This window comes from Typha latifolia, chromosome 8 (genome assembly GCF_019914945.1).
Source record: "Typha latifolia isolate L0001 chromosome 8, TyphaL0001v2, whole genome shotgun sequence".
NCBI lineage: Eukaryota > Viridiplantae > Streptophyta > Magnoliopsida > Poales > Typhaceae > Typha > Typha latifolia.
Window position 1 is genome coordinate 8629923 of NC_133093.1, and position 24280 is coordinate 8654202.

At 37.4% G+C, this 24280-nt stretch overlaps 3 protein-coding genes across 6 annotated transcripts in view; 1 reads left to right on the forward strand and 2 right to left on the reverse strand.

The window, feature by feature from the left end:
• Window positions 1–13964, reverse strand: part of LOC140793594 (protein PIR) — a 56377-nt gene extending 42413 nt beyond the window's left edge. The window contains exons 1-7 of one of the 2 annotated variants that reach the window (XM_073145154.1): window positions 13803–13964; window positions 12622–12694; window positions 6357–6421; window positions 2754–2831; window positions 2454–2573; window positions 1743–1813; window positions 483–575 (exon numbers count right to left, since the gene is read on the reverse strand). In XM_073145154.1, coding sequence (XP_073001255.1) covers window positions 483–575; window positions 1743–1813; window positions 2454–2573; window positions 2754–2831; window positions 6357–6421; window positions 12622–12694; window positions 13803–13856 — 554 coding nt within the window. In that variant the 5' untranslated portion in view covers window positions 13857–13964. Of the gene's footprint in view, window positions 1–482; window positions 576–1337; window positions 1406–1742; window positions 1814–2453; window positions 2574–2753; window positions 2832–6356; window positions 6422–12621; window positions 12695–13802 lie in introns of those variants that run through there. The other variant, XM_073145155.1, reaches the window with a different exon arrangement.
• Window positions 13965–14621: 657 nt separating this feature from the next.
• LOC140793226 (tetraspanin-18-like) lies at window positions 14622–17946 on the forward strand. The gene is made up of 6 exons (XM_073144593.1): window positions 14622–14941; window positions 15051–15150; window positions 15833–15913; window positions 16023–16127; window positions 16482–16664; window positions 17553–17946. The coding sequence occupies exons 1-6, from the start codon at window positions 14784–14786 to the stop codon at window positions 17592–17594; spliced, it is 669 nt and encodes a 222-aa protein (XP_073000694.1). The 5' UTR covers window positions 14622–14783; the 3' UTR covers window positions 17595–17946.
• Window positions 17947–19300: 1354 nt separating this feature from the next.
• Window positions 19301–24218, reverse strand: LOC140794221 (uncharacterized). Of its 3 annotated transcripts, none has more exons than XM_073146144.1 (6): window positions 23792–24218; window positions 23051–23274; window positions 22570–22646; window positions 20654–22486; window positions 20210–20360; window positions 19301–20137 (listed from the first exon to the last, which is right to left on the reverse strand). In XM_073146144.1, exons 2-6 carry the CDS (start codon window positions 23121–23123, stop codon window positions 19482–19484), a joined length of 2790 nt encoding a protein of 929 aa, XP_073002245.1. In that variant the 5' UTR covers window positions 23124–23274; window positions 23792–24218; the 3' UTR covers window positions 19301–19481. The 3 variants fall into 3 exon arrangements, with proteins under 3 accessions (XP_073002245.1, XP_073002244.1, XP_073002246.1); XM_073146143.1 differs by having other exon boundaries at window positions 23991–24217; XM_073146145.1 differs by having other exon boundaries at window positions 22570–22637; window positions 23991–24183.
• Between the last annotated feature and the right edge of the window lie 62 nt (window positions 24219–24280).

The following is a 24280-nucleotide window of genomic DNA, read 5'->3' on the forward strand; positions in this document are numbered from 1 at the left end:
ATCAAGATGATACTTCACGCCTCCACATTATAGCAATATTAAAGTTTGAACCTTATGTTTCAAGCTTCCAATTCTCAGTTCTGCCTTCTGAAAATTTCAGAGTTAATTAAAATTTTAAATTTTGTAACTAACTAAATATAGTACCTAAAATACCCTCTCCAAGTTAAGCCACATGAAAGATACTCTTCGTCCTGTAAACCTAAGAAACCCTTGGTAACCTAATACGGATGGTAAAGTTAAAACTCTCAAGCCTGTCTAACAAACTATTCTGTCAACAGTTTCTGCAAATGACAGCAAGAATCTGGAAATAATGAAAAATGTAGGGTTTGAACCACAATATTGGGGATTAAAAATAAACTTCTCTTATTGTCATACTACTCTACTTCACTGCATTTATTCCCAACAACAATAAACTTTCGAAGTACAGATCCTTGGGAACATAACAAACAAATGCTTGACGTTCATTCTTCATACAATAATACCTCTTATACCACGAAAAGTCGTTAGGTATGCTTGCTTTTGCATTTTTCAAATGATCAAGTTGCAGTAAAATGTCAAGCAACTTCAACATAGACCTGGATAGAGAAAAAATGGACTTGAAGCAACATCAAGAGTAAAATAATAAATTCAAGCATAAAAAAAGAAAAATCACACATGAGATAAGTCAATATATTGAATATAAGCAAGATCTCCTAATCATGTGACTTTGTGTATGTTAGAATATAAAAGATAAAAATTGCCGTTCTCTAAGCTTTACGAGTAGTGAGTGAATTAACTAGGAGATTCTAAGTTCGAGTCCTACCATACTGCCTTGTCAATCAAATAAAAATATCCTCACCTATTTAAGTTGAGTCAACTTCTTAAATGTCTCAAGCCCAAAAATCAGGAGTATTAGAATACAAAAAGTTAAGCTTTTATAGCAGTTGGTGTATTAACAAAGTATTACCATCATGCCATGCAATATGCAGTTTATTACTCCATAGTTCATCAAGACCTCACAACATAACAACAAAACAAAGTCTGAAAAGCAAAATACTGGTCTACACTTGTCCGTTACAAAAATTCATATGCACAAACTAGTCAGTAGTCATTCACTGAACTACAAAGCTAATCTTGTTCATCAAGGTTTAATAATGTCCTATCTGTCCTTATCTTGTAAGTCTTCTTCATCAAGGTTTAATGATGTCCTATCTGTCCTTATCCTGTTCATCCATTCACTTAAGCTAATAGATAATGTTGATGTTAATATTTTATACTATAGCATCCCAACTCAATCATAAAACAGTAGATGAACAGTAATAATTAAATTGTGACACCATGCTTACAAGAATACTCACAAAGGCACAAAAAATGGGTTCAAGAATACATTAAATAGTCTCATGTTTATGAAGAGAACAAAGGTTTCCTGCACAACAAAAAAAAAAAGATTTTGAATAATAGATGCAAAAAAATCAAGCAGAACAGATAAATATGCATAACTACTCTTCAAAAATCAAAGAATCCATAACCAAACAAGATACCCTAAAGACTCAAGAACAAGAACAAGAACAAACACCATATCCAATGTCACAAGTTTCTCCATTAAGAATATCAATCAGATTAATCGATCCTTGTTTTCTATGGCCACTATTCTATTAGCTTCGTACCTTTTTAGGTAAAGAGACCTAAGATAATCCAATGATTGAAAATGTTGAAACAAAGTACTAAAACTGTATAATAATGATCAAGAGCAGAAAACAAACCAAAAATGAGTAATTGTAGGTCCATTTATCAGTCTCTCAGGCCTAGAAAATCTCTGCATGTCGGCTGCCAGCTGCATCAGATCGCATAATGAAGTAAGTAACTGCTACAAATCAATTCATACTCCACAAGAAAAAATAATAATCATCATCCCAATACCAAAATAAAAAAGGTGTAATAACCATCAAAGTTGCATCTTCATGGAATTCAAGAAAAATAACATTATTAATCAATTAAAAGCAGCATAAAAATATCATTTGAGAAGCTTATTGCACAGTCATAGGAAGAAGCATATATCATGAGGATTCATGAAAACATGAAGAAGTTGGGCACAACTGCACTTCCCACAAGTACGCGCCAACAGAAGTTTGCATAGAACCATAAAAGATGTACTTACTTTTTTTGACCAAGAAATTTTTCATGTACAACCAGACAATGCAAAATTTCCAACAAAGAGTATCTCTAGTGGAGAACATAAGCTTGAGATATACTACAAGAGTCATCTACTCATCTTCATTGAGAAGTAGTAGGAGGCAAACCTACAGTCATATCTATCTCTCTTAGTCTAGTATAATATATGCGCATGTATGCCAATGGATATTTTAAAATCAAAATCAGGGAGCTAAATAGGAAAAGGCGAAAAGCAACAAGAGATGAATAAAAAGGAAAAACAAATATAAAACTTAACAGAAAATTGGCCAGAGGATATATACTTTGGAAGCAGCGGAGGCTTGCCATCTCTGAATTTCACGTAGACGACTCATTTCCAAGTCAAGAACTTGATAGGTCTCTAAATATAAGTCTGCTTGGCTATGCTTCATGGAATCAGGTAGCTGCATTGATAGTAAAAAGCCATAAATTCCAATTTCCAAACTACAGGAAACCAAGCATATAGGGAAAAAGACTGTCATGTTCAAGAAAGGTGATAACAATAACTTAAATATTATCGTTAATGATGAGGACAGCGATGAAATCATTGTAGAGAAAGAAGATATAGGAATGTAAAACAGAACCTGCGGAAGGGCTTTAACACAGCTGCGATATGTGTACAGCAAAGATGTCATTTCTTTTCCTTCTTGAACTAGGGTATTCTGCAAATGTTTTCAAGCATTACAAATTCTATACTAATCTACATAAACAGACATGTAATGCTTTTTCCACTTCATTGTGAAGTCAATAGATTCAATAGAATAATTATCAAAAGCAGTTGGGCAGTATTAAAACAATGAGAAAAGAGAATGCCAGAAAAATTACATATAATAAACGCAAAAATCTGAAGATTGATTGAGAAAACAGATAAAAGATCATACGAGATCAGGCCAACAAATTCATATGGCCAGGAAGAAACCTTCTATTGTAGAAAGTGATTCTGTAATTCTGTCTAGATCGAACTAAAAGTATAAATTATCTAACATAAGTTCTTCCCCCTGCTACTGCTATTAAGCAGCGCAGGCCAAAGTAAGAAACTTTTATAATTTACTATCACACATAGTACGCATCTTGTTTCTTACAGACTAGAATCAACGTCAGAACAAGAGCAGAAAAATAAAAAAAAAATGTGAAAATATAATAAGCAGACAAACTTCTACAATTTGCTCTATTTATATCCCCAGTGCTGTGAAGAAAAACTCAAGTGCATCAGATCACAGTATCTAAGATTAGAGGATATTCACACAGGTAATAATGTATAAGAGAAATTTTTAATCCTTGAGCTCAATGCTACTACAAACCCATGATGAATTTGTTTCAGCAAAGGCAGAATGAAAGGAACACTTGTTCTTTCTAATTATTCAGTCAGTTCTCTTCTTTTTTAATGTTAAAGAGAGACTGGAAATAGTTGGTAGCTATATTATGCTGTACTTTACCTATTAATTTCATAAACTTGATCTTTCTTATAATAAGGATATACACATGCCATGTTACCTATTATTAGGCTAAATAATTTCATAGTTACTATCTGACCAATTACGGCCACCCAATTTCATGAACCAAAGCATTTCTCTGCTAGGTCATGAGATTGCCTTAGGGTGGGGTGGGTTTGTATGGGTTTGCGCAGCACACCCAAACATGCCCGTGCAGAAAATGTATTCATCATGAAATTTAAAAATTGACCCGTCTTCACCAAGAACAATTCAAGCCAAATCAAATCAACTGAAGGAAACAAGGTAAGTTACTCATGCATCTTAATATGGTTATACAAAAGGATGTGAAAATTAACTCTGGAGACAAAGGTAAGCATGTTTTACCTTAACACAACTTTTGGAATCCATTGAAATTTTAGTATGAGCAAGAAGCATGGTTTCTAGCATGGCATGGGCAAGTACAAGAGTAAATATGTTAGAATTGAATAAATAGGTAAAAAAGCTGTCTTCTCTATTGCTCAACAGATTTATGCAGTGGTACACATCTTTCAAATAGCCCCTTAGCCTATTACATAATTGCATTAATCTAACCCTCAGCACTCCCCCAAGATGAGCAAAACATATCAACTAAGCCCATCTTGTCACATAATCTAGAAAGAACTAACAAGCTAAGACCCTTTGTGAGGCAATCCGCCACTTGATCTTCAGTCGGAGCATGACTTAGCTTCAGTAATCCTCCATCTAGCTTTTCTTTGATAAACGAAACCTATCAATCCCAATGTGCTTGGTTCTATCATGCTGCACTGGGTTGTTGGCAACAAGGTTCGTCGGATCAGCTGATCCGGATCAAGGATAGCCAGGATCGGCCGGTTTTAATTAAACTAGGTCAGATCCATTATCCGACCCAGCGACATCAATTATTGATGTCCCCAAGCCAAGCCAGACCACTCCACTTTTTTACTCTCTCTCTCTCTCCCTCCCTCCCTCCCTCCCTCCCTCCCTCCCTCCCCAAGACAAGTCAGATCCATTATCCGAGTGAGTCTCCTAATTCTCAGTCATCATCAGATTGGCCCTATACCCTCCCGATGAGTCACCTCAGCCTCTTTGTCGACCACTGCGGCCACGTCCACGGCCACCAAACTGTCCTCGTCCACTAGCAACTCTCTCTCTCTAGGAGGCTTTGGGCAGGCCCTACTCAAATGACCCACCTCACCACAGTTGTAGCATCTGCGAGTCTCACTATAGCTTAGTTTCAATGCCGCCAAGGCCAATTGCATCCTTAGAAGTCCAGTAGCATCGGATAGTAACTTCATCTGACTCTCCTCTTGCATCATAGTCGCAATTGCCTCAGCAAGTGTAGAAATCTTCGTCTAAGCCAGAAGAATTGTCCTCGATCAAATGCAGGATTGAGGTGCTTCAAGAACTGCATGGTCCTCCTTTGGGCAAGGATAGCCCTACTCTTGCATTTAGGATCCTTCCACACTATCACAAGCAAAGAATGGTCATAGTCAGTCCAAAGGTGCTCCAGCTCTATGACATACTCCTAAACAATCCTATCTCCCTGGATAACAATATCTATCTCCTGCTCAATCAAGAACACTCTCATGTTGTTCCCCACTCCAGCATAGGTCCTCTGCAACTTTGCCCAGATGTCCTTCACACTCTGAATGCAATCAACCGTACTAGTGATCGACGGGACCATGGAGTTTAGCAGCCAAGTATACAGTGACATGTGTGTAGCTTTCCATGTCTTCCACTCAGTAGTCCCTTGTTTGGGCTCTTCCTCCTCTCTTATTAGGTAACCCTCGAAGCCTCGTTTCGCCACGACACCTGTGATCCGCTATGACCAACTCAAGTACATGGCTGGTCTATCAAGCTTCAAATCCATTGAAGGAGCTCTAGTCTCGGCGACTGCTGCTATGTCCCTGACGCTGACACTGACGTCGAAGCCTCTGCCCGCTTCATCAGATTCATCGACATCTTCATATTGTCATTATCTAGTTTCCCAAAGAGCTTCTGCATCCTCTCAGCTTTTCCTTCACATCCATCGTGTCTCTATGTGGCTCACCAGAAATCACAAGCAGGCAGGGTGTTGGCGTGGTCCACGCTATAGCGACTTCTCATGTCGCGGTCTTCACGCGGTCTAGGAAGCAGTCTTTAATCGTGCGCCTCTTGATTAGGGTTTTGGAAAGAGAGGGTCTCAAGGAGTAGAAGCTTTAGCAATAACGGCAATGGTGGAGAAAGGAGGAGGTGTCACGAGGGAGTACGCCATCAACCTCCACAAGCGCCTCCATGGATGCACTTTCAAGAAGTGGGGCCGCCCAAGGCCCTCACCGCATCACAATGGTTGTGGGGAAAAACCTAGTGCGAGGTAGGCAAGAGTAGGAAACAAGGATGTGGTGGCACGAGCAGAAGCATGGGCATAATTGAATAATTAGATCAAAAGGCTATGTCTTCTCTATTGCCCAACAGGTTTATATAGCAGTAACCATCTTTCTAATAGCCCCTTGGCCTATTACATAATTGCATTAATCTAACTCTCAACAGTTAGGGACAGTACTTGTCCACCGGTACTTATTACGTGATTTATCATTGTATTATCTGATAATACCAGAAAAAGAACCAAGTAACTATATCAACCTAAATATTTGTAAAGTGTTGGAACATGAAAATTAGCAGCATAACTCAAAGAAAGCCATTTACAGAATCACTAGAAGAATAAAAATAAGGTAGAAAGATAAGAATATAGTGTACCAATTGATTGATTGCTTTCGTATCTTCACCCAAAGAGAGACGGTAAGATGCAACATCTCCATATTCTGCACAATAAATTTAAACTCCAATCTCAGAAAGAAATTTAGAAAAAAGTCTAAGTTCCTTGAATTATTACAACACAAATGACTTTTGCTCAAAAAATATGAAATCATTTACTAATAGAAGAACCAAATTGATCAATTATTGGCTTATTCCAAATTTCCAAAACAAATAATAATTTTTTCAGTTAACAAATAGCAGAAGTGCAGAACTAGATAAATGAATGATTAAGAGTTATAAGGCATGTACATCTTGGTCAACTCCTCAGATGATATACCAGGGTTGCATGATTGGCAGTATAAGCTCAAAAATTATGCAACAAACTTTTGCAAAACTTTGACCAACTCCTCAGATGAATGTGAATCGCGTGAATAGCAGATTTAACAAATACCAAATTTGACCAAGTTAACACCTTACAAAAATTTGAAACCATCTCACTCTAACTTGGCACATTTATTTATTTTATTTTATTAAAGCTAAAAAAATCACCAATCTATGATATAATCATGGATCCTAGTTTTGGCCAATCTCGAGACAGATCGATTGAAACGGATTGGAATCTACCGTAGTCGATCTCGATATCTCTCCCACTCTTTAACTCTCCCATTCTTACTAAGGGTGGCAATCCGATCGGGTGAGGTTTAGATCGGATTAAGATAACGCAAACACGAACACGAACCGTTTATTAAACATGTTAAATTTTTTATATTAAACGGGTTACACCGATTATAAACGGGTTATCGGGTGGCACAAATTATTTAAATTTAATTAAGTCATTCATGTAGTAAATGGGTCTTTTCAGATTATAAACAAATATTTTTGGGTAATAAACAAATTTTTTTCAGGTGAGTTATGATTCAATTAAATAATTTTATTTGTTTCAACTTTCAACTTTCAATATAATCAATTTCTTAAAAAATGTATGTAATAATATCTAAAGATATAGATTAAGAGCTACGCAATTCAGTACTACTAAAGTTACTACAGCTATATCTCATAATAGTCCAGCTGAATTATAGTCTATTTAAAAATACGAGACCAAATTTGACACAAATAGCAAAGAAAAGCTTAAGTCAAATTGTGTCTTCATCACAGTGTGAAAAAAATTAAACTACTTTCTCTTTGATCACACACTAAAACACGCAATCGATTGATAATGGAGAGATTAAAAAAGTTAGTTTTCTATCGTTATAATATGAGATTTAGAAAGAATAATTTAAGAGGCATGATTAACTGATTGGTATAAATCATGTTTTAGATGAAGACCCCTTGACTCCATGAATCAAAAAAGTAGATGACAAATTATTAGATGATAGAGATAACACATGATTAGATGAGGTACTACGGAGACCACAACAAGAGCAGAGGTTGGTATGAGTCGTTCAACAGCGAAAGATAGTACAACTACTAGTCGAAGAGTTAAAAAAAGATTATGCCTTATACCCCAATTTGAAGAAACCTACCTCACTTTATCTAATGACGCGAACATATCTCTGAATGTAGATCATAAAGGGCTTGGTAATGTCCTCTAGGGTCGATGGTTGGTGGCAACAAGAGTTCATTTTGGACAAGGGCTGCCCTAGCTCCCGGTTGAGGCAACACCGTTGCAACTGGATTTGCTGGCGTTGGAATTTCTAGCATACGCACGATGGCTGTGAGGTTCCTTAACTCCTCCCTCATGCCTCTCATCTCCTCTTACTGTGTTCGTTGTAGATCCATCATTTGTTAGAAAAGGGAAACCAAGGTTGGATCCACAGTAGGCGTTGAACCAGTTAGAGTCGCGCTCATGCTCACATCCGTTCTACCCGTCGACGTCAAGGGCGTGGTAGCCTCGATCTTCATGGGTACCTCCATGGATGTGCGTCGATTGGCCATTGCTCTTGTAATGGTCGTGAGTTCGAGAACCGGTGACTCTAATACTACTGTTGTGATCTTGGTTTCAATAGGAAATATTTGGATGTAAAGGAGAATAGAAGAAGAGGATGAAACGAGCCTTCCCTAAGGGTCTAAGGGGGTAAGCCAGTTGAGAAGGTTAGAGGCAACATAATCATGGTAGGAGAAAAGATTTGGGGAAGAAACTCAATTCATTCAATAATGATCATAAGATTGTCTTCCATATATTTCGAGGCTAACCTAACAAGCAAAACAATCAAAAGACAACCCTAGAAACAGTATAGGTTCGCCGGTTGCGTTTGAACGCGATCAAGCGCATTCGAACGTGCTAAATACATTCCCTGTCTTTGCGAACTTATGCAAGCATTCAAACGAAGGCGTTCGAGCGTGACATCAAACGTGCTAAACACGTTCTCTGTATTTGTAAACGTGTGCAGGCGTTCAAACGGAGCGTTCAAATGAGACTTCCCTACGTTTGAACGCGATAATCCAAAAAAAAATTTATTCTTTTAAGAAAACAAAAGACACTTAGCTCAAGATAACTAGGTCCAATCCCAATCATATCAATCCATTATGCTTCCGCCACTTTGTCCTCAAGGTGTGAAATTAGGAAAGCGATGAATGATGTCTAACTCAAGCTCTCATGTAGACTCGTCGGACGACCTGCCAAGCCACTCCACCAGGATCTCTGTCTCTAGTCGTCCTGCTCACCGTCTCCTATGCCTAGCCAGCACAAGAACTAGCTCGAAAACTCTTATCTCTTCAATTGGCTTTGGTATATCCGAACCCATTGTCTGGTTGACGCCTACTCGAGCCCGCACCAAGGACATGTGGAATACAAGATGCACCTGCGGCCCCTCCGGAAGTTTCAATATGTACGCGACGGGGCCAACTCGCTCCAATATACGAAATGGCTCAAAGTAGCGATGTACCAACTTTTGATTATACACCAATTTCAGTGTCACTTACCGATAGGGCTAAACGCACATAAACACAAGATCTCCGACCGCAAACTCCAACTCGCGGTGTCGGCAGTCGAATGCGACATTGAACGCGCTAAATATTTTCTCTGTATTTGCGAACATGTACAGACGTTCGAACAGGGCATTCGAATACGATAGTTAAAAAAAAAATTATTCTTTAAAGAAAATAAAAGACACTCAGCTTAAGATAACTAGGTCCAATCTCAATCATATGACTAACATAGTAAGGGTTTCTTGCCATATGAAAAGACAATCTAGCAATCTCGCAATATAATTGATTGAGAGCACCGAAATTAAATGACTTCACAATAGGTGTCATTCCTATTGCTCTTTTTTCTTGATGTCCTTCGTATATCAAAATCTACGCCTCAAATTGGGCTACTAGAAGATAGCACTTGTCTAATTTTTAACAAATTAGCCTAGTCTATAATATGAACCTTTGTAGACTTGTTGACAATGGTTGCATCTAAAATTATGATTGCCCCAAATTTCTCCCAATTTCTCCATCTTAGTAACATATCTTATATCTCCCCAAAGAAGCATTATTTTGACTAGACTTTGTATTTTTAGTATTCATTATTCTTTCAACCACAATAAAACTACATTAGTAGATAAATGTGTATTAGAAGATTAACAGTTTAACATAATTCTATATCATAGTATCACATATCATAATATAAGATTAATCATCAAAGCAATATCACCCTATTCGACTATCACATTATCAATTTATCACACTAAGTAGAATTATATCAAAAACTTAAATTTAAATTTAAGCCCTATTGGTATCAAAAAGAAATAAGGAAAAAAAAATAAAGGCTTTAATAGAAAACTTAGAGGCAGATAAAGAGAGGCAAGTGAGATCATTTTGCATTAATTAAATACCTAGGTCTGCTTGCGGAGAGAGAGAGAGAGAGGTATGCTTAAATGGAGGGAAAGAGAGAAAGAGAAAGAGGGAAAGAGAGACCTTGTTTCCTGTCCTCAAAGGAGCTGCTCAGCCGTAAGTAGTCTTCGTGCTCGCCGTGCTCAGCCCATCGTAGCCGCTCGTTCGTCGCAGGTGAGAGAGATTTAGGGTTGAGAGAGTGAGAGATTCCCTGGGGGGTTAGGGAATTAAATTTGGGTTTAGATTTGGGTTAACAAAAAATCCAAACCGGACCCGTTAATACCGATATCAATCCTACCGGTAACCCCGCCAGTGTCCTGCCATGTCCAATATTTTTGATTAATTAAGGATACTTTGAACCCATGTCGAACACATGTCAAACACATGTCCCACGGGTGTCCAACGCATGTCCATGCTTCATTGAGCTAAAATAATCGATCAATGTTGTACTTGTCAATTGGCTAAACATTGCAAATGAAACATTGACCAAGACACTCCATTTCTTGTACCAGATCGTTCATGGCAAAATGTGAGCATGGATTTTGTACTTGGTTTATCACATACATTCTAAAAGCACAATTCTATCTTTGTAGTTGTATACCATTTTCCCAAAATGGCTCATTTTGTTCCATCTACCTAAACTTCAAATGCTACAAACATTGCGAGATTTTATTTCAACCATCTAGTCAAATTGTATAATTTACCTAAAACTACCGCGTCGATTCAGGATGTTTGATTTATGAGCTCCTTCTGAAAAATGTTATTGCGTATAGTAGGCATAAAACTAAAACTTTCAATAGCTTATCATCCTCAGACGGTCTTATGGAGGTTGTCAATCGCAGCCTTGAAAATTTTTTGCAATGTCTCATAGATGATCATAACAGAAAGTGGCATTTCATTCTTCTTATAGCTCACTTTGCATATAACTTCATTAATAAATCTATAAGCACAAGTCCATTTGGGTTGTCCATGGTTTTAAAGCTCATAAATTTTAAGAGCTTCTCCCTATATCACCTCATTCTAGTCTCAAAATCTGCAAAAGTATTTGTGTATCATGTCCATTCATTATATCAAGATATTAGCAAGCGAATCGAAACTAATAATCTTCAATATAAACTACAGGCCAATTTGTATAGACGTGCTTAAACCATGTTAGAGATTATGTTATGGTTCATATTAGACCTAATCAATTTCTATCGGGAGTAGCAAGGAACTTGCGAGACCATAATGCTGGACCTTTCTAGATAATGCTTATGTTATAGATATTGCTTCTGATTATGTCATTAGTTCTACTTTTAAAATTGAAAATTTAATTGTTTATAAAACCTCCTATAACTATCCCTGATGATCCCTATGAACTATAATCCACCTGCTTTCACCCTTCTAGATATGCTTGCTTTTGATCCTGTCACCTCCCATTTTTTATCCACACAAAATGAAAAGATAGACGTTATTTTGGACGAACAGGTAACATCTAATACCGACAGAGGAGTTCACTGTTTCCTAGCCCGATTGAGAGACCATCTAGAGTTTAACAGCATGTGGATCACAAGCAAGGAGCTTCAACATATCGTTCTCTAGGAGTTCTACTAGAGCTGTCCCCAGTTGACAAAGTCGAGTTTCTCTCACCCTGGGAGAATTGATACGGATGCCACTTTCAAACACGTACTCACGTAGACATAAGATGACAGCCCACCCAGTGGGATTTTAGCTAGGCGACGAGTTGTGAGGGAGAGAATTTGATGTTAAGGATATTTTAGTTTTTTTTCATAATAGATATTTTAGTCTTTTGCCCTTTTAGGTTGTTATCTTATCATTTGAGGTTAATGAACATTTTGAAATTTTGATATCATTTACACCCCGCTGGTGGATTCCGCGGATTTATCTTTTGCCCTTTTTCATCTACCATTATTCTACATCAATAAGAGTTTCTAAGTCACCATATATGCCCAAAAATGCTGGCTCCTATGTAATATTGTGTTTTATAGATATGCTATAGAATTAAGTTACAAACTGAACCAATTTTTAGTAGAAAAGATAATAGAAAATGATCAACTACAAAAAGAGCGTTAGAATATTTGATCGTTCCACCAAACCAAAAGGATCTCTTCTAGGTGCAACTTTGTGGTTCTTGCTGTTTATCTCAGATAAAATTGGTTATCCCCCCATAGTTCCATATCCTAAGGAGATAATACCTAAAAGAGATTTGTGCAAAGATCTCTAAGTTTTTCCAAAGTATCCAGCTTATTCAAGATTTTCATTATGATACTATTGAGACTAAAGCTTTATTGTTGTTGTTGTTGTTGTTGTTGACTTCTTGTTGCTACTATATCACTATATCAAACAAAATGAAATTTTTAAATTAAAATAATGACCAATTATAAAAAGTAATAACAAATTTTGTTGCTGTCAGAATAAATCCAAGAAAAACAAGGGGAGAGCATACCAATTGGGCTATTAGTCGCATATCTTTCACTAGATAGGAGAACGGCTAATCCTTGCACATCTGGCTGTTCATCCTGAAATGTCAACAGTTTTCAATACATCATTTGTAAAGTTTAATTTAATAGAACATCACATAGCCAGTGATGCAAAAAAGTTTTGACTTCTAATGTAAAAGAAGATGAAATCCCTGAGTCAAGCTAAGGTGATGTAGCAACCTTGAGCCAAGGATGTCAAAGTAAAACAGTTTAAATGCTTAATCAGCAAAATGAGCATGCCACTCTATATATGATAGAAGCCACCATGGGTGAACGTTGGGATGAGCATATGATTGTTTGTCTTGGCTGTCAAAAAACTAAGGAAAACGATAACTCATGATCTTATAACAGTATGAATAGAACGATGAAGCAAGTTCAAAAATGTGAAATTCCACAAGCTACCTTCCCCGTTCCATTTTATGGTTTTCAGGTCACAACTGCCACCCAATTAACGCTGGCTAATTTAAATTCTACAAGACGCAGAAAACCTATTCACAAACCCTGACCATCCAGATAGCTATTAAGCGGAGCAACTACAGTTCCCAACTATCCCCTAACAGCAATCTCAAAACACATTTGACCACTACAACGATCAAATTAAACGAAGTCTACTACAATCTGACATTATGAACAAATAAAGAATCAAATTACGACATTATGTCTAATAGCAAGAATACATTACAACAAATTAGTAACAAGAAACCATAACAGGCCAAAGATCCGGATCCCCCGAAGAAAAGCCTAGCAAGAACGTAAAAGAAGAACAAGAAATCGATCAAATCGAACTAAATTGCCCCCTCATAGACTTACCAATGAAAGCATAAAATCACAGCATTCTTTCTAATATCAAGAAGAAACGACAAAAAATGAAGCACAAGAAATCAGATCCACCGAGAATAAAATAAATGATGCTCGAACAAAATTCGGATCTCCCCGGTAGAGAATCCAAGCAAGACCGACCAAGAAGATCAAGGAACCAAGGAATTATGGTAGACAAAACGAGAATAAGAACAAGGAACCACGATCGAACAAAGATTCGGATCTCCTGGGGGGGTGGGGGTTAAAAACCCTAGCAAGATCGAGCAGCAACAGCGGCATTGCGGAATCCGAGTTGGGAAAAGGACGAGGAACGGGAATCTCGGATTACCTCGAGAGAGAAGGTTGAGAGAGCAGCAATAGCTTCCTCCACGGGAATCGCCATCTTCGACGACCCGAGAACGAGGAAGAGAAGGTGGTGGCCGGTGGGAGTGTGAGAAGAATGGAAGAGACAACGGGGATGTACTCGTGCGATCAAGTTGCCATTTTTTATAGCTCTCGAGTCGTTTTGAGTAGACTTGAAGGGAAAGGGTACTTTAGGTCTAGCGAGGTTGCGGTGTTACCTGTTAGGCTCGAGTCGGACTTTGCGGTACATGCTTAGTCCGAACCCGACCCGATTTATCGCGGTTCGGACCCAATTGCCCATACTCGAAAGGACTGGCCCAAGAAGAAATTGAAGAATATAATTATCAAAATATAGCGGCTAGAGAATAAATATAGTGAAGTTAATTTTAATTGTGCCTCTTTATATCGAAGTTAATTTGGTTCTGATAGAAGATTAGTTATTAATTAAAAAGGACTACAATAGTTAAAAACATACATATATATTACTTTTGTAAAATATTCCTTTATTTTTCTTCTCTATGTTTCACCTTTAACAGTTATTTTGAGTCTTTCAAAAAAAAAGTATTTAATTATTAGTAAAAATAGGTTTTTGTGTGTAAATTATATATTTTCTATTATAGAAAAATATGCATCTAGTATAAAAATTAGGTGTACTTAATTTTAAGAATCTAATCTTACTATTATTAAAAAAAATTATTAGTGCAAATAGCCCTAAATTTCCACTATCCCCTGTGATTTTATTTTTATCCGCATGGACGTATAAGCTAACGGATAAGTACTGCGCTCTGCCGCGCTCTTCTATCTCAAAGCAAACAGATAAGTACGAGGACTCCTCCTAAATATAAAATCTCACAACCAAACAAAAACCCAGCGTAGGAGAACGAAAGGGAAACAAGATCACGCCAAATTATATATCTATCTATCGATCCAGAAAAATTTTCTTGGCGATTTCTTAGATCTAAGAAAGATGCGTCCTACCTTCTTAACTCCCTGCCTCGCCCTGCTTCTCAAGTTCTTGAATTATCTCCAGATCTTTATTGGCGTCTCGGTTGTGCTCTTCGCGGTTTGGTTGCTTAACTGGTGGAATCGGCACGCCGTTGACCTCGACAGGCATCATCTTCCATGGTGCTCCTCTCTTCTTATTCTTATTCGTTTGTTTGTTTGTTTGTTTGTTTTCATCTTTGAATTCTTACAGAGAAGAATGTTTGTGAATTTGCTTATTTTCTTTATGCAGGCTGGTGTCTGCTTTGCTGGGTTTTGGGGTTCTGGTGTGTCTGATTGCTTTCATGGGACACATTTCTGCAGGAACTGGATATGTTTCCTGCCTCTGTTTCGTATCCTACTTGTACAAAATCATCTATCCAAGACTTTTCTGTGAAATATATAGGGTTTTTTTAATTTAATTGCACTGAAAGCTTTCATTACACTCTTTAAAATATTATAGTTGCCACTAAAATTTGTTGACTTGTCCATAATTTATGCAAAGGTATATATAGTTTTTTTTATCTAAGTTCCAGTTTAATCATTATTAGTTAGATTTAAAGCACAATGCATTTCAGTGATAGTTATAATATTTGAATAATATAGTGGTAATTATGATATTAAAAAAAAATTATTGGCAATTATGTAAAAGTTCCAAAAAATATATTATGATGCAAGCAATGAGTTTGAAATCTATTTACCGGAGATTCATATCTCAAAATTTATGAAGCCAGGGGACAAGCCCAAAATTTATTTAGCTTGGAATTTCAGTATAATGGTATATATGCATACCTTCTATATTGATTGATAAAGGTGATATCTGATAGTTGCTTTTAACTATTGATAGATTAGGTTCTCCCCTTGTCAAAATCGCTGGATCATTGATCACTAATTAAATGCATTTCTGACAGCAAAAAGTACTTTCGTTGATGGATATATTTAACTTAACTGCATGAATTTTTATTTTGTTTCTTCCTCTTTTCCTATTCTAATAACATATCTTAAAATGATTTCCTTAAGCTGGACCAATCTCAGTATGCAGCATTGATCACTGTGCTCATTTTATCGGAAGCAGCAATAGTGGGTGATGTGGTCTTTAACAAGCACTGGGAAGAGGCAATTTAGAGCCAGCCATCAATACTAGCTTTCCTTTTCTTTACGACAAAGAAATATTGAACTGATGCATGGTTTATTGTTTTTGACTTTTTTCTATGTGATTTTTTAGGATCTTCCCTATGATGATACTGGAGAATTAAGAAAACTTCGAGACTTTATCAAAGACAATGTAGATATGTGTACATGGGTTGCTGTAACTGTGGTTGTCATCCAGGCAAGCAATTTCACATGTTATAAGTTATAAAACTACTAGCTCTTATTGCTTAACTAACAGAAGAAACAAGAACTAACCAAAACTTTTCCCTGAACAGGAGAATTGAAAATTCCAAATTTCAAACAAGGAACTAAATAACCATATATTTGTCTAGCCATGAAAAATGTCTTGAAAGATACTTCTGTATATGCATTCATAGCTTTAGTTTAATCCACTTTTAGTGTTACAAAGGAGATTTTGTTATGTTCAGATGCCTTACTGTGTAGAGCATTAGAAATGAAGTCACCCATGTATTTGAATCTTTTGCCTCCTATTTGTCTATTTTATTCCTTTGAAAGCACATCTTATATGCAGGCGCTTTCGCTTGTACTTGCCATGATATTGAGGACCATGCTTCTAAAAAGTAGAGTGGATAATGATAACAATGAAGAAATACCTGTTTCAAGGAAACCACTGCTGAATCCACATGCTGATGCTTCGAGTTCTCTTGATAAAGTGACTCAGAACGACACGTGGAGTTCACGGATACGGCAAAAGGTATACTAATTTATTTTCAGTTCATCTCTAAGCGGCTAACTAGATGTCTCTAGTTATACATTCTATTCACCATTTGTTTTGCCAAAAACTTTCTCTTCTTTAAAAGTTTGGCATATATACCTTCTAGATTATGTTTGTCATAAGGATACTTAGGGAGCTATTATTTGCACAAAGGTTTGATTTGCATTACTCTTGACCTGCTTATTCTCATTAGGACAAGATGCTCTATGTCACATTTGTTACAGAGGGGTGGTATGTCATCAATTCACCATTCAGAAGTATCACTGTCATTTATGTACCCTTTTTGCTTTTTCATTCTTCAAGTCTGATCTTCTCAAAGTGAAATTATTTTTTATTGATGAAAATAGTTCCTTATTTTTAGCCATCAAAGTGTCTTTTACCTTTGTGATGGTGTCAAAAAGTCAAGATGTTTACCTGGAGAAACTATGCTTTTAATGGACTAAAGTTTCAAAAAAAAAATTCTCATTGAGTAAAGGACCACATTGAATAATTCTGATGCAGAACTCAGTTCCAATGCTTATAGTTTGGCACATCTGACTCTGTCAAGGTGACAAAATCCAAATGGGTTCCACTATGATCCAATTTAATGCACAATAAGTGATGAATGTATTCCCAGACCTACAAGGTATGAACACATACCTTGTAGGTCAGGGAACTAAGCTTCAAATTTTAGAACACTCATGCCAGGCTGATAGCAGTCAGAGGTGGATCATCATAACTATGAAATTTTGACAGCCAATTCAGTAATTAAAAGGAATAGATTAACACCTGCCGTGAAACTTTTTGCTGTTTGTTGTATGAAGTTTGTTCAGTATACGTTTCTCTCCCTTTTGTTTTCCTTTCCTACTGACTATTTTGTAATTGCAGTTTGGACTTAGGTCAAGTCCTACTTCAGAGTGTATTGCATAGTAATTCTACAACCAGCTGCAGAATTGAGGACCTAAAAGTGATGCTACTGTAAATAGAGAGCAAGGAAAAACAACAATAAGTCTCTGCTGGTTGCTGCAAGAGGTTCTCTCTCATAGTTAGTGAAAATTTTCTGTACAGTTATGGAGAATCAGTCAAACATGAAGCCATGGACAGCAGAACCTTCATCTCAAAACACATGAATGGGAATTTTGCAATAAGCTTAGAACCTCCCTTGCTACTACCATATTGTGGAATTAGAACTTCCATATTCAAAATTAATTTCAAGCAAAGGTGCCAAATTCATGTCTACAACCTTATGGATCAAAAAGAAAATCTCACTATTTATTGTTTAGTGGACTTCTCCAGTTTGATCATTACCCATTACTGAGTGCAACTTCAACTGCTTTGCTATTTCAATATGTTCTCTAAGTAAACACAATTAAATAGTACATGTTACCTGCCATCCAGTTGGCAAACCAAACAATTAGCAACTAGGCAAAAACAAATTATTAATTAAGAGGAAGGAGCTAGAGATCTTGCTGGGTATGATTTGGTGGAAGATTATAAACTATAGGATCTTTAATCTTTAACTTATCCTCTCTACCCTCTCTTGTACATTCTTTCTTACAATATTATTAGGCTTTGCCCCCTTTCACTCAAAAAATAAAATAAAATAAAATAATCAGCAGACATGTACCAAACTATGGTGCCCTTAAAAGATTAGACTGAGCCTTGTTGGTACTTATCAGCATCGACAGGTCAATACCCTTCATCAAGAATCAGAATATTAATCAGATTAGCTTAGTGGCATAAATAGTAAATAGTACGTGATAACAGAAATTCTCCTCAAACACCAGGTAATCAAGTAGACTTCTGCAATGCCACAATCATGCAGGGTTTGAATGCTTCAGAGTACATAGCAAATTGGATATAATTCAACAATTTTCTTTCTACTGACACAAGCTTTATTCCCCAGAGTGCCAATGAACTTTGAGATTCTACCTGCTCTGTCATTTACTCAACATTGTTTAATTGGCAGAGTTTTCTTTTACTATTTTAAGTCTCTCAAAAAAATTTATTATATATTTAATATATCTTGAAACTTAAATATAAGACTAGATAAATATAAGTCAATGAAAATTTAAAAACAGCTAAAAATTACTAAATATGAAGATTTTTTTTTCATATAAATTATCATCAAATTAGCGATTTATATTTAAAAATTACTTAACTGAAGAACAACTTGTATAAAAAATATTTTTTTCTCGCACTAGTAATTTGTTTTAGTGGGTTTTAAATTTCTATATAAAATTATTGATCGACTTATTTTATATTTAAGAGGGCTAATTTGGTCACAAACTCTTAATTGGCAAACAGTGTGACTCATTAAGAGGGCTCACCAAATTTGCTGTTACAACCTGTCAGATCGCTCAAAATAAAAGAGAAACAAATTAAAAACAATCATTGGACTGTTCATATCCTTTCAATGGAGAAACTACATGTGCCTCCAGTGTTTTTATTTATTTATTTATTTGAGTCTCTAATAAGGAAACTCCTCTAGGAACCAGGAATTACCACCAGTATTACCCACAGGGTTGTATCTTCTGTAGACTAGGCATGATTAATCCCACCTGTTTACTTAAAGACATTGATTACTAGGTCAGTGGTGATGATTCCTTGAACAAAAGTATCCAGAGGCGCAGACATATCCACAAGAGCATTTTATTAGCATATAAGGATTGTAAATTTGCAATGGCAATCATCAAAATAGGCATACATAATGACTTGATAGGATGCAGATAACTGTTGAATTTCCCCATGAGTGCTGCACTGCTGTAGTAGTTAATAGAGAAAGCAAGGGAAGACACCAGGATACAATCGCAAATATCAAAAAGAAAGCTCTGCCAAAGCTTCTACGACCAACTGATCCAATAAATTATCACCAATCTCTTTGCTGGTCTCATCTATCTCCAATATCATTGACTCGGGCCACCCCCTTCCTTCTACCTCCTTCCTTATAGCTCTATCAACCACCAGACTGGCATTGTCGGTCTCCCCTGCACACTTCCCCTGATCAGAGAACCAACTTCTTACACGACCCCAAACTTCATCTATTACCGGAGCACCAGGTGAAGTATGTATAACTCTACGTGCATCAGTCCACAAGTACAAGCTCTTTAAAGTATGCTGGCCGATTTCGAGCAGTGCTACATTCACACAATCAAAAAGGAGTCTCTGGTTTGACCTTCTCTCCCTGCATTTAGCAGCCTCTTCTTTGCGATCCAAGAATTTTTCGAGCCATGTTGGATTCAAAGGGCAGTCCAGCGAATGCCATCGGGAAAGAACCGTGTTGGACTTTTCATTAGCCAAACCAGCATAGGACAGCAACCTCTGGACAAACCTATAGCGCTCATCTTCATCATCTTCCTCAGAAAATGCTTTATACAACTTTGATGGATTAGGTGATGGTGTTTCCAGATGAACATCTTCCCATGATAAAGACCGCGCAACTGATTCAATAGGTGAAGATCTCGATAGTGGTTCTGCAAACCCAAAGGTGACGGTTAGTATACCAATTAAGAAAAAACTGCAGACAGAGGTAAGACATAAGCTACCTTGATTGCCACAATTGATGCTTCCAGATGAATGGGGCTCATTCCCGCTGACATCTTCAAATGAAACATCAAGAACTGAGGTGGGACTGGGTTGGTCACGATTGGTAGTTGGACTTATGTATGATGTAGGTTTCTCGAGAGAAAGAATAGCCTGCAAAGATGCCCTTCACTATCAGTAACTTGGAGGGAATAAGTCAGCCAATCCTACAGAGGGAAAATTTTGCATAGACAGGGAAGTATAATATGCATTAGGTACTCGTAGAGCAGCAATTATAAGCTAAGGCAAGCGCCACCGGTTAACCACTAAAATCTATGAGACTACAAGTTTATAATTATCTGCTAGCAGTACATAATTCATCATAAGCAATAATACATAATTCAGCACAATATACAAACCAATAACTGTAAGTGTAAGATAACAAAATTAAGTAGTAGATGACATACCTTAAAAGAGAGAGTTCCCAACTCTGATCTGCTCACTGGTGTTGAAGAGGAAGCATTCTCAATTACTTCCTCTGTATTCTTTACTGGACTTTCATCAGGTAAACTGATAAGAGATGTCCCACCACTGGGAGACTCGAGTTTTTCATCAGAGCCCACCGAGGGAGAAGGAATAGATTTCTTTCTTCCCTGTTTCTTACTTCTAGTGAAGAAGAAATTCGAAACCATGCCCTTAAAAAACGATTTCTCATTTTTAAGCTTTGCAGTATTGCTGAGCATGATAGATTTGCTATCCTGAGAATTGACATCTCGGATATTCATATCAACATTTTCATAAGTTGACGAGGAGACTGGGACAGATTGGGATCTTGATAAATTCATAGGTGACCTTGCCTCTTCTCCATCCCTTTTTCTACCAATTGATAAACAGGTAGCTTGCACCCTCAGTTCATCTTCAGTACCACATGAATGGCTACTTGAAACCAGTCTTTTATCACCAACCTCTGTTTTCTTTACATCAGCAATGGCAAGCATCTCACCCAAAGTGCTCGGGCTCCTCAGGACTTGCATCTGTTCTTGAGCGATCTCGTTAGATGCCACCATAGCCCATCTCTCAGAAAGTCGTTTCTTGGCTTCCTTAGTCACTAATGACTCAGGAGAATAAGAAGCCTTGCTGAAAGATGAGGCTGAGTAAGGACTGCCAAATCTGTGGACGTAATCCCAAGAATGATGTGATGTTGGAGTTACCAGCTCTGAGTCGCTAAAATCACCCTCCTCTTCTATGTATCCATTTTCTGACTTATTGGATGAGCTCTCATCTCCACCGTATCCATAGGAGCATGCAGAAGATATCAAAGATTCGTCGCGCCGGTGGCATCTCTCTGTTTGCCTAGTGTTCCCCCTTGCTATTTCTCTTGAACCTATATCACCTTCAGTATCTTCAAAACTTCCATAGATGTCATTCTGACCAATCAATTCCGTCGGAGTAATTGGAGGAGTTACCATGGACTTCAAGTCATGGGCCATTGCAGGGCTAGGCTTTAAGACCACTATCCTAGTTGGTTGAGAAATCTTTTCCTCCTTCATGTGAGTGAGACCAGGTACTCTTTGAGGCTTGTTCCTCTCCCAGATACTTGCACCAAGTACAGGGTATTGCTGCCTTTTCATCTGCTCTTCATCTTTCTTTTCAATGGATTTTGACGGCTTCAAGACAGTAATGCGCTTGGTCTGAGGTGTCGGGGTAATTGTAGGAAATTCAATAGCTTGTTTTGAGAAGAGGGAATTAGGTTCTTCAAGAAATTTAAGAAATAAATCTCTATTTGAACTCAAAACCTCAAGGGCATCTTGGAACTCCTTCGATTGAAGAAGCTTCTCATCTGTGGCTAGGCTTTTCGCTTCAATAAACTTCTGACGAACAATATCCATTCTTTTTTCATTGAGACTTTCAGCATATCTTACTTTTTGTAGAGGTTGATCATGAAGATGATTGACTCTTGATGGTTGGTGCCAGGCTTCATATACATCCTTATACTCAACCCTCTCATTGGAGAATGGGTGAATATCATATGGCAATGGATTGTCAAAATAATTACCTTCCTGCTGGTTGTGGCCCCGGATAGCTCCTGATGAGATGGTGTGTTTTGATTTTCTTTTAGTAGCAGGTAGAACAAGTTGCTGAGCCGGTAGGTCATCATCCAGACCCATTAATCTGGCGACAATGCTAGCTGGCTTCCGCCTTGATTCTGTTTCATTTGACATCTCTTGTGCAATTAGCATTTTCATAGGTGTTCCACCTGATTCCTTACATGAATAACTCTTCCTCAAGTCACTGGCTGCCTGCAATATGCTCCATATTAGACCACAAGATAATCTTCAGAAGAAACAACTCCATGGTTAGTGGCCATCTTTATTGTGCTTACCTGTTTATCATCAATATGAACCCCAGCGAAATCAGCAGTTCCCTTTAAATCTGGACAATTTCTTTGAACTGGAGAACCTGAAACATAATCTGTCACATCAAGTGGTACTGTAAAAGAACAAAATAGGTCTACAGTAATAACACAACTTACAAGTATGGAGAAGACTACAATTATAATAGAAAAGGAAAGGAAAAAATTCAAGCTGAATTAAACAGAGAACTCTTTGGGAAACTATCATGCTTTTTCTAAGGGTAAAAGGCTCATCAAGAATGCTGATATGAGTCAAACAATCAACCATCAACAAGGAGCATTGTCAAAAGTATCCTTTGTAATTAGATTGAAAATATGAAAGCAACAACAAAAGACTGGCAATGGATGACATTAAAAAGGAAAGTAAAATAAAAGGTCAGAAGAACTTGACATGAACATTTTCGAAATTCCAAGTTACTTTCACCATTACAAAGAGAAGGCCAAAAGGTACCTTCTCTTTGAGATCTGTCATTAAACAGCTTGGCCCCTGGCATTCCAGTACTCAACTCAAATAAATTGATCATCCTTCCTGTATACCTAGTAAATAGCTTCTGTGATCCTAGAGCCTCCTATACTGCTCATATTGGCACCTGATAATTTAACAAGGACGGTGAACGATCCAACACTTTGTGAATTCTGTGATCCTAGAGCTTCCTATACTGTTCATCTTGGCACCTGATAATTTAACAAGGACAAAAGGAGAATGAGTTTCTACCACGCACCAAATTTAAAAAGTAAATAATTTTAGCTGTATAAAGTAAAGAGTTTCCTCTAACCAATCAAGCTACAATAGCAAAAAGCAATAACATTAGGAAGAACAGATTAATGCAATATAAGAACGGAAAGATCTCCTAATAATAGTCTTTGATTTCACCCTTTAACATCATTCCCCATTGACCCTTTATCTATAAAATGAGATTTTAGGCATATTTATACCCAAATTGGCGCAAAATCCACTAATCAAGATTTCATGCAAGTAGCAAACAATAGAAAGTGAAACCAAAAGATTCCAAAAGCTGGGGAGACTAAAGTAAAGAAAAAGAGAGAGAAGGACAAAAAGCGACAGGCGAAATGTAGATTAAGATTTGAAACAATTGTTGATCCAAGAGAATAAATAACAGCAATCAGTGAAAAAAGGGAGCATTTTTCACAGAAAAGATGGCGAAAAGGATAATAGCAAGGGAAAGCTCACATGTTGATGTGAAATATCACCCCGAAATCGACATGATAAACGCAGACCAAGCCTAAAACCACAAAGATCTCGACAAGAAACATCAATCTAATGGCAAAAAGGACTTGGATAAGGACTAAGGAGAAGCAAGGAACAGCCGGAACTCGCCGAAACCCTAGACTCGAAAACGTAATTGGAAAGCTCCGGGAGTGGAGCCAACCTCTTGGTCTCGCAGCTTAAGATCCAAATCCGCCACCTCCGCAGCCGCGAGAGTGGACCCCACAGCCTTCGACGGCCGTTCCGGCGAATCCGGTACTTCTCCCACCGGAGAGAGAGAAGCGAGGAGAGAGGAGCGGCGTCGTGGCCTAAGCTCGAACGGACGTGAAGAGGAATTTATCCGTTTTGGCTGCTATGCGATGTAGTGGGCGACAGTGGTGAAAACGGAAACGGAGTGTGATAAAACGCGTCCCATTTTTAAATAAGCATACGCTTCGTAGTGCACATGGAGAG

What these genes read in the sequence shown, in the direction of transcription:
- LOC140793226 (XM_073144593.1), top strand. Translation starts at nt 14,784, where the DNA reads ATGCGTCCTACCTTCTTAACTCCCTGCCTCGCCCTGCTTCTCAAGTTC. An exon ending in ATGTTTCCTGCCTCTGTTTC is followed by an intron (nt 15,151 to 15,832) that starts GTATCCTACTTG and finishes GACCAATCTCAG; the next exon opens with TATGCAGCATTGATCACTGT. An exon ending in TTAACAAGCACTGGGAAGAG is followed by an intron (nt 15,914 to 16,022) that starts GCAATTTAGAGC and finishes GTGATTTTTTAG; the next exon opens with GATCTTCCCTATGATGATAC.
- LOC140794221 (XM_073146144.1), bottom strand. Translation starts at nt 23,123, where the DNA reads ATGATCAATTTATTTGAGTTGAGTACTGGAATGCCAGGGGCCAAGCTG. An exon ending in TGGGAACTCTCTCTTTTAAG is followed by an intron (nt 20,361 to 20,653) that starts GTATGTCATCTA and finishes GCATCTTTGCAG; the next exon opens with GCTATTCTTTCTCTCGAGAA. An exon ending in CATCAATTGTGGCAATCAAG is followed by an intron (nt 20,138 to 20,209) that starts GTAGCTTATGTC and finishes TTGGGTTTGCAG; the next exon opens with AACCACTATCGAGATCTTCA.